The sequence below is a fragment of the Delphinus delphis genome, chromosome 9, assembly GCF_949987515.2.
Source record: "Delphinus delphis chromosome 9, mDelDel1.2, whole genome shotgun sequence".
NCBI lineage: Eukaryota > Metazoa > Chordata > Mammalia > Artiodactyla > Delphinidae > Delphinus > Delphinus delphis.
In genome coordinates, this window is record NC_082691.1 from 79,038,322 (window position 1) to 79,051,266 (window position 12,945).

Here is a 12,945-nt window from a genome sequence, read left to right on the forward strand (position 1 = left end):
GTATGAAAGGGAAAATGGAAAGGTATGTATGTGTATAGCTGAAGCCCCAGAAGGAAACGGGCAGTGCTGACCGTAGAGTCATGCCTGGAGGGGCCTCCGCAGTCAAAGGCTCACTTTGCAGAGCACCAAGGACCATCAAAAATCCCAAGAGTGAGGGGCTTCCCTGGTGGCGCAGTGGTTGGCGGTCCGCCTGCCGATGCAGGGGACACGGGTTCGTGCCCCTGTCCGGGAAGATCCCACATGCCGTGGAGCGGCTGCGCCCGTAAGCCATGGCCGCTGAGCCTGCACGTTCGGAGCCTGTGCTCCGCAACGGGAGAGGCCACAGTGGTGAGAGGCCCGCGTACAGCAAAAACCAAACCAAAACAAAACAAAAAAATCCCAAGAGTGGGAATCAGAAGGAAGTGAGGAATGCTTTTCATTTAAGTTTCTTGTCAAACTCTTCTGAACTTCACAGTAAACATTTCTTGAAGAGCCATTTCTGTACTTTTGCTTTAAAACAAATTTCTTCCATCAGGATTCTAAATTTTTTTTAAAAATCTAATAAAGAGGCAAATGTTTACTTTTAGGGTCTTCCCACCTATCTCTCTTCTACAACCTATGGCAATTCTAAAGTTTGGTTTACTTGTTTGCAGGTTAGGGATTTTTAAAGAAAAATTCAGTAAAGACCACTATATTCCAGCACTGTACTAATCAGAAATAAATCAGCTGGTTCCTACGTCTATCACGAGGTCCTTGTAAAGAGAACAGGGAAAATATAAGCTGAACGGTAACGATCCGTTTAGAGACTGACGGCTGCTAAAGGAACCTGACCCCAAAATCACTGGGTCATTTGATATCAATTCAGAGTTGTATTTCTAATGTCCTATCATGGGATTCATTAATAAGCCCCGCCCTACATGACAGATAAGAAAGAGAGGCATGTTTATCCATTTGCCAGAGAATATGCATTTTTTTTCTGACTCAACAATGATTCCATCCAAGACCCACTCCCAGCAGAAACAGTGGCTCATTACTCGCTGCCGGTGCAGACTGCTCTAAGTGTGACTCTTCCCCACACATGCGCCCACACCCACACGTCCCCCAACTGCTGAGAACCACTGACAATAAGCTGGATTACTAAACCAACAAGATATTTAACCCAGGCAATATACAGACAAGCATTTATGAGGGCCCACTGTGTGCCAGGTGCCTTATATACATTACCTTTAATCCACGCAATAACCCACTTTTCAGAGGTGAAAACTGAGGCTGATAGAGTCACCCCGGGGCAGATTTAAACCCATGTCTATTTGACTCCAGTGTCCGTGTTCTTTCTACTATACCATACCGTCCCCTTAATTGTGCTCATCTGTGGATCAGTAGTTTGAAAAGGATGTGAATTGACTAGGTACAGCATTCCTGATCATGCCACCAGTGATGCACCTGAAAATTGAGTTAAGAATGGCTGCAGGTGGGCTTCCCTGGTGGCGCAGTGGTTAAGAATCCGCCTGCCAATGCAGGGGACACTGGTTTGAGCCCTGGTCCGGGAAGATCCCACATACCGCGGAGCAACTAAGCCCGTGTGCCACAACTACTGAGCCTGCGCTCTATAGCCCGCAAACCACAACTACTGAAGCCCGTGAGCCACAACTACTGAAGCTTGCGCACCTAGAGCCCATGCTCCGCAACAAGAGAAGTCACTGCAATGAGAAGCCTATGCACTGCAACGAAGAGTAGCCCCCGCTTGCCGCAACTAGAGAAAGCCCGCGTGCAGCAACAAAGACCCAGCATAGCCAAAAATAATAAATAAAATAAATAAATTTTTTAAAAAAAGAATGGCTGCAGGCAATAGAGAGCAGCATCTACAGAGGGAAGGCTGGGTGCTACAGTCAAGGGACGGGAAGGCAATAGGAAGAGAGCCAGAAAACCTATCTCAAATCTGTGTTTGCAGAGCGAGCACGATCCTTACTTAGTGTATTTGTTTAGCTTGGGAGTGGCTTGGGATAGGAGGCTGAAGGAGATGATGGCGAAGGTCTGCCATGTCACCCCCAGGTGTCACCAATGTCCCATGGAGGGAACAGAACTCAGAGAAGACACAGTCACTGTCTCCAAACATGTGGAAGGAAATCAGATGCATTAGAAACAGGATTAGAAGTTAGAAGTTAGCAGTAGTACCAGAGGTAGATCTTGTCCTACATCCTTGCAGTTATTTCCAATGAGATACATCCTAATTCCTAGGCTACTGCCTGAGTTGCTGGAAAAGTTTAAGGTTTCAACTTAAAAGCAGAAGCCAGGGGCTTCCCTGGTGGCGCAGTGGTTGAGAGTCCGCCTGCCGATGAAGGGGACATGGGTTCGTGCCCCGGCCCGGGAAGATCCCACAGGCCACGGAGCGGCTGGGCCCGTGAGCCATGGCCGCTGAGCCTGCGCGTCCAGAGCCTGTGCTCTGCAACGGGAGAGGCCACCAACAGTGAGAGGCCCGCGTACCGCAAAAAAAAAAAAAAAAAAAAAAAAAAAGCAGAAGCCAGAGAAGTCACCTGGCTCCCCCATGATGATTCTGTGTATTACATAAGGCCTGCTCCATGGTGGAGGGTGATGGTGACAGAGGCAATGGAGGAACAAGAGAGGTTTTGAGATGTTTCTGTGTATTACATAAGGCCTGCTCCATGGTGGAGGGTGATGGTGACAGAGGCAATGGAGGAACAAGAGAGGTTTTGAGATGTTTAACAATCTGGGTTAGAAGACAGACCGACACACTTGAATTACTGAGTGAATAATACAGCATCCGGAAAAAGTGTTAGACACAGACAACCAAAGTGTGGGAGTTCAGACAAAAGAATAGTGAACAGGGGCTGGAGTGGTCAGGAAGAGCTGCGTCCACAAGAGGAGACCTTGAAAAAAGTATGATTTTAGCAAAGAGAAGAAAAGCATCGTGTTTTCTCTGGGTGTCCTCCACAGTGTCAGGGAGATGCAAAAAGCACTCCTCTTTTACAAAAGGAGTTCAGGATAAAAGGGAAAAACTTCAAATTCAACAAATACAACTTTTGCTGCCTGAAAATAACCTCTTGCTTTTCCTGAGCTCCTACCACCATTAATTTCTTTATGCAGCTGATGTTTGCTAGGGGCTTAGGACACGCCCAGAGATCTGCTGTGTGGCAGATTGTAATCTATATGACCCCACTGAGCCCTACCGCAAGAACCCTGCAAGGCTGGTGTGATTATGCTTACCTTCAGGCAAGGAGCTCAAAGCTCAGAGAGATGAAATGATTGCTCTAGTGCCACCCAGCCAGCCATGGCAGAGCTAGAGGACCAAGTCAGACACACTGGTACCAGGTTCCATGCTCTTTCTGTTGCACATTGCATTCCACTGACCTCCTTGTTATCATCTTTATCTCTTTTTTTTTTGTGGTACACGGGCCTCTCATTGTTGGGGCCTCTCCCGTTGCGGAGCACAGGCTCCAGACATGCAGGCACAGCAGCCATGGCTCACGGGCCCAGCCGCTCCGTGGCATGTGGGATCTTCCCAGACCGGGGCATGAACCCGCATCCCCTGCATCGGCAGGTGGACTCTCAACCACTGCGCCACCAGGGAAGCCCTCTTTATCTTTTATATGGCCTCCTGAGAATAAGCATTTTACCCAGCTGAAGCAAGAATTCTTCCTGCATTCACATGTGAGTTTATACCAAACATAGGCCAGTCTCTGTTCCATGATTGCAGAAGGTAGAAGGGGCAGTTGAAGAGGAGATCGGCAGTGGCATAGAAAAGGGCGTGTGTCTGGTAGAACGTGAGACTGAGACCCAAACCTTCATGATTCTTAGAATTGGAGAACTAGATTGCCTGGCCTTTGGTGACACTGAGGGATGTCAGCACTTGGACCACAACTCAAGGGTTCTGTTTCATATCCTGAACCATGTGAATGTGTCTTTCCAGAATCAAGGTCAAGTGTCTTGCTTGTCCAGTAGTGTTTTCAGTGCAGCTGTGGTCCTCTGGTCACTAAGTCAGTCCATCTCAAATTCAGCTGCACATTAGAACCATTTGGGAAGTTTTTAAAGATCCCCAAGCCCAAGCAAGTCAGAACCTCTGGGGATGAGGCCCAGACAGCAGGATTTTTTTAAGCGCCTTGGTGACTCCAGTGTTCGGCCACGGCTGTGAGCCGCGCTCACAGGTACAGAAGTCGATGGCTGACAATGACATTCACCTTAAGAGATTCTTTCAATTTACTCCGGTTTTTACACGAAATACACTTAGATCACAGATACACTGAGAACTTATAATACTGCTGCCAGAATAATCTTTGTTAAGACCCACATCCGATCAAGTAATTCATCGCTCCCTGCAGAGCTGGGACTACGGTGAGGTGAGTGAGGTGCTTAGGGCACAAAATATAAAGAGGAAGCCTTGGTCTAGTTATGCTTGTTCCTAAATGTGAGTCTTTCCTTACAGTCAAGAGCATAAACTACGAAAGCAGACAGATGTGATTTGGACACTGCTGAGCACAGTCATGAGTGGCAGTGTCTCTGCCAGGCTGGCGCCTTCTTATCCCTCAAGGCTGAGCACATCTTCTCTTCCCTGTTAATTTTCCTCTCCCTGACCTCCTCACCAAGGTCAAGTCAAAAGTCAATTGAACCTTGGGGTAAGAGAGGAATAAAGACACAGACCTACTAGAGAACAGACTTGAGGATATGGGGAGGGGGCAGGGTGAGCTGTGACAAAGCGAGACAGAGGCATGGACATATATACACTTATGTACTTATATACACATATATACACATGGACATATATTACGTTTGGACATATATACACCAAACGTAAGGTAGATAGCTAGTGGGAAGCAGTCGCATAGCACAGGGAGATCAGCTTGGTGCTTTGTGACCGCCTGGAGGGGCGGGATAGGGAGGGTGGGAGGGAGGGAGACGCAAGAGGGAAGAGATATGGGAACATATGTATATGTATAATTGATTCACTTTGTTATAAAGCAGAAACCAACACACCATTGTAAAGCAATTATACTCCAATAAAGATGTTAAAAAAAAAAAGTCAATTGGCCTCTCATCTGCATCGCTGTGGCACTTTAGCATACTTTGGAACTCTCATTGAATTATACCTATTTATTCTACTGTCTGCCTTTCCTGCCGTGAAGCGATCTGGTAAAAGAGGGGGAAAAAAGGCTTTAGAGTTAGTTAGATCTGGGTTTGAATCCCAGCTGCATGACTGTGAACATTCTCTTTGCGCCACAGTTTCCTTATAGTAAAATGATGAAAACAGTACTAAACTCAGAGCGCTCTTACGTTCTGCCACACAGCAGCTGGGAAGAAATCTTAGTTTCCTTCCTTGACCCATCACACCCTCCATTCCGAGAGCTACCCCCATTCTAGTTGTGAGTTCTCTGAGATCAGAAACTTCATTCAGCATGACAACCTTTAGTGCCTTGGCCCAAGTCTAGCACATAGTAGGGATTCAGTAAATGTTTGTCAGGCTGAAATAAACTGCAAGATGACCAGTAGTTATGCACGCAGAGAAGTGAAGAAGTGAGTGTTTCAACGGCAGAAACAACTTGCAAGAGGGCAAAGAGGAAAGAATGAGCCTGGGCTTTGCTGGGAACCGTGAGGAGACCACACGGAATGGAACAGTAAACACACACTGGGAAACAGTGCAGGAGGAGAATGGAGAGCAAGCAGCACAGCCAGCGTTAAAGGGCGTTGGTATTGGGGAGAAAGTGTTTGGCCTTTCTTAGGCAGTTACTGCAGGTTTGTATCTCTAAAGCTTTGATGATGAGCCTTCACCTTTCCATTGAGCAGGTAGGTGGCGGGCTGCATTATGTTCATCAAAACTCCCACTGGACTCCAGCTAAATTTGTATCTCAAGGGATTGTCTGAATGTTCAGGGGCTGGAAGGCCACCGCAGTAGGAAACATAAGATTCAATCTGTAAGATAAAGAATCAATAAATTAGGGAAATTAACAATTAGTTACGGAGAATAATCATCCAAATCTATCCGAGTAATTAATTGAGTACAGTGACACAAATAAGGTAAACTTGTTACAGTTTCTCCTTTCTTAAAGTTACAAAGGCTTTTAAAAATACATCCTTAAAGCCAAACACCATTTGGTGTTTGTCAGTTATATTTAGATTAAGTCAGTTATATTTATATATATATGTGTGTGTGTGTATATATATATATATATATTTTTTTTTTTAATCATCTAGAGATTGTGGCTAACATTTTGCTCCGTTAAAAATCCAACCATTAGTTCAATTCTGCTTGGTCAGTGCCTCCTGACTTTTAATTCAAATTATATACTTCATTATAATTTGATTATATATGTATAATTATTAGTATTAATTAATATGTAATTAATATAAATATTATTAATTGATATGATATATAATTTAATTAATTTGATTCTATATTTGATTATATATATTACATATGTGTGTGTATATATATTATATAAAATATATATAACCTGTTTTAGGTTATATATATATTATGTTAGGTTAGGTTTAATCTGAGTCATCACATTTTCATGTCCAATAGTTCTTTCTTATGTGTAAAAGATACTTTATATACCAACAGGTTGATAATATTATAAAGAATTTTTCCCACTTTTAAAAGTCAAACCTTATTATAGAATCTCCAAAGCAGTCTAAAATCTTTTATCAAACCAAAATATATATTATAGTAGCATCTATTTCTCTAAAAATCTATTGTTAAAGCTTGGACTTTTTTTTTACCATACAAATATTTCTGCAGTTTCAAAATTTTACTTGAAATTTCTAGTCAAAGTATGAGTTAGAATATAGCAGTTTCTTCTCAAAATAGACTAAAGACCCTAAATGTAACACCAGAAACCATGAAACTCCTAAAGGAAAACATAGGCAGAACACTCTGACACAAATTGCAGCAATGTTTTTTTGGATCTGTCTCCCAAAGCAAAGGAAATAAAAGCAAAAATAAACAAACGGGACCTAATTAAACTTAAAAGCTTTTGCACAGCAAAGGAAACTATCCACAAAGCAAAAAGACAATCTACTGAAAGGGAGAAAATATTTGCAAATGATATGACTGATAAGGGGTTAATATTCAAAATATAAGGGCTTCCCTGGTGGCGCATTGGTTGAGAGTCCGCCTGCCGATGCAGGGGACACGGGTTCGTGCCCCGGTCCGGGAAGATCCCACATGCCGCGGAGCGGCTGGGCCCGTGAGCCATGGCCGCTGAGCCTGCACGTCCGGAGCCTGTGCTCCGCAACGGGAGAGGCCACAATAGTGAGAAGCCCACGTACCGCAAAAAAAAAAAAAAAAATATATATATATATATATATATATAAATACATATAAATAGCCATATAACTTAACATCAAAAAAACAAACAACCTGAGTAAAGAATGGGCAGAAGACCTGAATAGACATTTTTCCAAAGAAGAAATGCAGATGGCCAACAGGCACATGAAAAGATGCTCAACATTGTTAATCATCAGGGGAATGCAAATCAAAACCACAGTGAGATATCACCTCACACCTGTCAGAGTGGCTGTCATCAATAAGAACACAAATAACAAATGTTGGTGAGGATGTGGAGAAAATGGAACCTTCATACACTGTTGGTGGGAATGTAAATTGGTGCAGCCACTGTGAAAAACAGCACGGAGGTTTCTCAAAAAACTAAAAATAGAACTACCACATGACCCAGCAATCCCACTCCTGGGTATATATCTGAAAAAAACAAAAACACTAATTCAAAAAGATACATGCACCGCAATGTTCACAGCAGCATTATTTACAATTGCCAAGATATGGAAGCAACCTAAGTGTCCATTAACAGATGAATGGATAAAGAAGATGTGGTACATATATACAATGGAATACTATTCAGCCATAAAAAAGAATGAAATTTTTCCATTTGCAACAACATGGATGGACTTGTAGGGTACTATGCTAAGTGAAATAAGCAGACAGAGAAAGGCAAATACTGTATGATATCACTTATATGTGGGATCTAAAAAATACAACAAACTAGTAAATACAGTAAAAAAGAAGCAGATACAGAGAACAAACTGGTGATTACCAATGGGGAGAGGGAAGGGAGGAGGGGTAGAGGATTAAGAGGTACAAACTATTAGGCATAAAATAAGCTACAAGGAATATATCCAACACAGGGAATATAGCCAACATTTAAAAATAATTATAAATGGAGTATAACCTTTAAAAAAAGAATACAATAGTTTCTTTAATCAGAATTATAGAAAGAGTATTTCTGTACACAAAAATTGGGACCTCTTAATATTTTCCTAAATGGACCTTTGGGTGTCAGTTGGGCTCACCGTGGCTCCCACTTCTTTGGCCTTATCTATCGTTTCCATTGCCAACATATGATCAAGACCAGGGTCCAATCCCAATTCGCCAATGACTGTGATGCCAGCATCTTCCACACTGAAAGAGGTGGAAAGAGAAGGAAGGAAAATTTGGATAGAAAATAAGAACAATTCCATGGAGCTACTTTGTTGAAAACCTACAGAAACTTACCTCTTTTCTAATTCTTTTAGCACCGGGGTGATGTAGCTTGCAGTGATCATGTTAACCTTGCTTGCGATGCATGCCTTGGCCACAAGAGGATGCAATACATAAGGCAACAAGCTTAAAAACAGGAAAAACTAATCAGAAACTTTCTTTGCCAACCGTCCCTCCAATGCACCTTGAACTGCAGTAAAGTGAAGATATCACACTGATTATTCTCTCAGAGATGATCAATGACTCCTTGAAGACTACAGAATAAATTCATCCTGTTATCATATTTAAAACTCTCCACAATATGACCTTCACTTAACCTTTCTATTTTTCCTCCTTGCATCTCCTTCATAAACCATATATGGGGACCAAAGAAGCTATTGTAATTCTCCACTCACAGTCTTTACTTTTCCATTTGTGAATTTAAAGAAGATGTTGGGGGTAGGAGTTTAGTAATTTATTTATTTATATTTGCTGTGCTGGGTCTTCGTTTCTGTGCAAGGGCTTTCTCTAGTTGTGGCAAGCAGGGGCCACTCTTCATCGTGGTGCGCGGGCCTCTCACTATCGCGGCCTCTCGTTGCGGAGCACAGGCTCCAGACGCGCAGGCTCAGCAGTTGTGGCTCACGGGCCTAGTTGCTCCGCGGCATGTGGGATCTTCCCGGACCAGGGCACGAATCCGTGTCCCCTGCATCGGCAGGCGGACTCTCAACCACTATGCCACCAGGGAAGCCCTTTTTGGCTTTTTTAATCAAAAATAATTATTACTAAATATGGTAGCCCTTTAAAAGCCAATGAATGAAATACTTGCAAAACTCTTAGTTGGAAAAGTATTAATAGAAAATGTTCAGTGGCATCATCTTAAAGGTTAGTGGGGATTTTTTGTCGCATTCTCCACATTGAAAACCTGTCTGATAAAAATTTTATCCAGATCTAATAATATTTTTAAATTTGGGTATTATCAGCACTAACCTAATAATATGCTGAGAACTAGAACGATAGAACTTCCATTGATGGTGCCTATTTTACACAAAGGGATTAGAGTTCATAATTCATTGTGTATGTAATATAGCAACTACTCAAGAGGACATAATTAACCCAAATAGTTGGAAATGCCACTTGTGAAAACATACACAAAATACACATCTAATTTTCAAAGTAATTTATTAAACTCAATTCCTACTTTGCATTAAATCGTTAAAAACCAGAACTGCAAAATAAAACCATGAGAATTTGACATATTATAAAATTTTTGTGAAACATATTCTTCACTCATTTTACTTTGATAGTCCCTAACATTGTGTTTACATCAAAACATTCTTTCTCCAACTTAAAAAATGAAAAGCTATGTAAGAAACACTACAGGAATGTTTAACATCATTTCCACTATTCACCACAGAAATTCAACCAACTGAGAAAAATGAAATATAAAACAGATTTTGCTCATGCTAAATCTTATTGCAGGTCACCAAGTCGTGGAATTCTAAATTTTACACCTGCTAACAGATTATTATCGTGTCCATTATCTTGTCATATTTTGCTTCTGATTTTGTTCAAAATGTGTTTTGTTATGTTCTTTTCTTTTTTTAATCAAAAAACAATGTTTTATGTTTAGGTACCTATGTGTGGCAAAACAAATTCTCTTTGTTTTATTCAGTAGGCTAGAATATTACATTTTGAAGGACTTACTTTCATAATTATAACCTGACAGACAAGGTCTATTGGCTATTGATAAACTTTTGCTAAAAAATAATTAATTCACATTAAATTTTTATAAATTGAATAATGTTTTTAAGTGTCCAAAGTGAGCCTATATTAAGAGATAATGCAAAAGTTCCCACTTAGAATTACCTTTCTTTGCGTCTGTTTTCCAACACCCACCCCCTTTTTTTAAGGAGGAAATCACAGAACTTGCACAGAACTTGCAGAACTTCCTCCAAAGATACCATTTGAATCTGATCTAACTATGAAAGTGATCTAATTATGAAAAAGCAGGTTAACTTTCTTCCTTCCATCTTGGAAAAATTATATTCTAAGAATAAACGACTTATTCTTATCGCTTTGGTATTTTCAAAGTGAAATATCTAGCCTTCATTTTGTAGCCCTGTATCTAGAGTTAGATCTGCAGTTGTATTAGACAGTAATGAATGATATATTTCAAGATATGTTCCTCTGCTAAGGCTAAAAATGGTCATAGGGCTAGAGAATCTACTCACTTTCATTTAAGCTTTATAAGTCCAAAGGAAAAAATAGCCACCCAAATACGTCGTTAGTGCCTCATGACCAGCATTTCCACTTCTAGGTGAATCCAACAGAAGTGTGTGTATACGGTAACCAATAGACAAACACTACATTGTTCATGGCAGCACTATTCATAATAGCCAAATTCTGGAAACAACCTAAACACTCATCAGCAGTCAAATGGATAATAATAGTATATTCACGTAATGGAATATTACACAGTAAAGAGAATAAACTACAGTTACAGACAACAACGCAAATGACAATCACAATGCTGAAGAAAGAAGGCAGCCACAAATGAGGACATACTGAAAGATTCCGACTGTACAAATTGAAAACCGGCAGAAACGAATCTCTATGTTAGAAGCCAGGACAGTGCTTACCCTTGAAGGATGGGGCTGGTAATAAAAGGGGGCACAAGGAGCACTTCTTGGATACTATTATATTCTGTTTCTGATGTGGATGATGGTTGCACCATGTGTTCACTTTGTGAAAATTCTTTGAACTACAAACTTATGATTTGTGCACTTTCCTGGAGGCACATGTGAGTGTAAAAGTTTACTGAGAGAAGAGAGGAGGAGAGAAGGGGGAAGGGAGGACAGGGGAGAGGAGGGGAGAAGAGAAGAGTGGAGAGGAGAGAAAATAAGGAAAGAGAAGTAACAGCAACAACAACAAAATATATGGCGATCATTTCTTACTATTTACTAACCTGATGACAAGATCCTGCGTTGCCACCAAGGAGTTCAACTTCACTTCTTGTTTACCAACGTACAGGCTAACAGGATTAATATTATATTTCTTGCCTAACTGTTCGATTTGATTCTCCATGTCAGAGCCTATTCAAGAATTAAAACATCCAATCTTTAGATTTCCTTCCACTAGTCAGAGAGTAAAACACTTTTTAACATCTTCAAAAATAATTTTTCAAAGTTTAGAAGCAAGATAGTCATCTAACATTCACAGAGTAGCCATGTTTTGAAATCAATTTTACTTCCTCTTCTTTAAAAATTGGGGCTTATTTACCTACTGTTATTTCTATATTGTCGTCCCTCGACAGGTATTCCAACACCGGCTCAGATACGTAACCAGATCCAAGAACCAAGACCTTTTTCTTGGTGCTCGCTGAGAGTGACTGAACACGTTCCCTATAAATAAAAGGGGGGTGAGGGAATTTGAACAAAGAAACATTTCAAGTAACAAAATGTTGCTGTCCCCAAACCAGACTAAAACTTAGACTGTGAAGCAATTATTTTTTCCCACACTTCTTATAGTAAGAACCTCAACAGGAGTTCCCAATACCAACATTTTTCATTATTTTAGATCTTGTATGATGAACAACAGACCCTGAGATTTTTGAGGTGTATGAGTTCCCTATACCACTAGTGAGGTGCAGATGCTGGCCCAGCGCCTGGCTACTCACAACTGAGTAACTTGGTGTCACACTCTATCCTTCCGGGGGACATGATTCAAAATCATGCTGGGGGCCTTACATCGAAACTTATTTACTCCTCGCAACAATCCGAGAAGACAACGATCTGAGGAGGAGATTATTATCATATTAGACACTGCCTTGTGATTTATCTTCAGGGTCACTTGAAAACAGTTAAAACCATAATTTTGAAATCACAAACGCCATGGGTTAAACGTAGAAACCTACATGAGTCACTAGGCAGAACTCTAATTCTTGAATTTTTCTGTTGTTGGAATTTGTGCCTTCCTGACAGCTAACTCTTTGTCTTTCCTGCAAACTCTGACCTCCAAGACAGTGACTGAGTCTTAGCTGTCTTTATAAACTCACTATTGCTCACTGTGTTTTGCCTTAAAGATGGAAGATACTCATTAAATGTCTTTTGAATCAGAGTCCCAGATAACCATGGAATGGCTTGGTGACAGGGACTTAAGCAGAAGGCTCTGTTGCTGGAATCTTTTAGGACAGGATGTCTCTCAAACCTTAACCTTTATTTAACTTCACTTCATTTCATTAATTATAAGTGAATAAAAATTAATTTAAATGTAAAATGTTCCTGCCCCCTCTTCACCCCCAGAACTCATATTACTGATGAGGGGACGACTCCTTTAACTTCCACCCCCATCCCATTTCACCTCCCAGAAAAAAACACTATTACAGATCCTCTCTAACAGCACTTTCTGTAGTTTGTGTAATTGAAACACATTATTTTGATGTCCAAAAAATAAAATGTTCAAAATACATATTTAAGAACTCG

At 40.9% G+C, this 12,945-nt stretch overlaps 1 protein-coding gene across 2 annotated transcripts in view; it reads right to left on the bottom strand.

Annotated features, from left to right (window-relative positions):
- AASS (aminoadipate-semialdehyde synthase) overlaps positions 1 to 12,945 on the bottom strand; it is a 71,021-nt gene that overhangs the window by 16,864 nt on the left and 41,212 nt on the right. For both annotated transcript variants that reach the window (XM_060020802.1, XM_060020801.1), the window contains 5 exons: positions 11,744 to 11,865; positions 11,430 to 11,556; positions 8,501 to 8,611; positions 8,299 to 8,407; positions 5,761 to 5,901 (listed from right to left, as the gene is read on the bottom strand). In XM_060020802.1, coding sequence (XP_059876785.1) covers positions 5,761 to 5,901; positions 8,299 to 8,407; positions 8,501 to 8,611; positions 11,430 to 11,556; positions 11,744 to 11,865 — 610 coding nt within the window. The remainder of the gene's footprint in view (positions 1 to 5,760; positions 5,902 to 8,298; positions 8,408 to 8,500; positions 8,612 to 11,429; positions 11,557 to 11,743; positions 11,866 to 12,945) is intronic.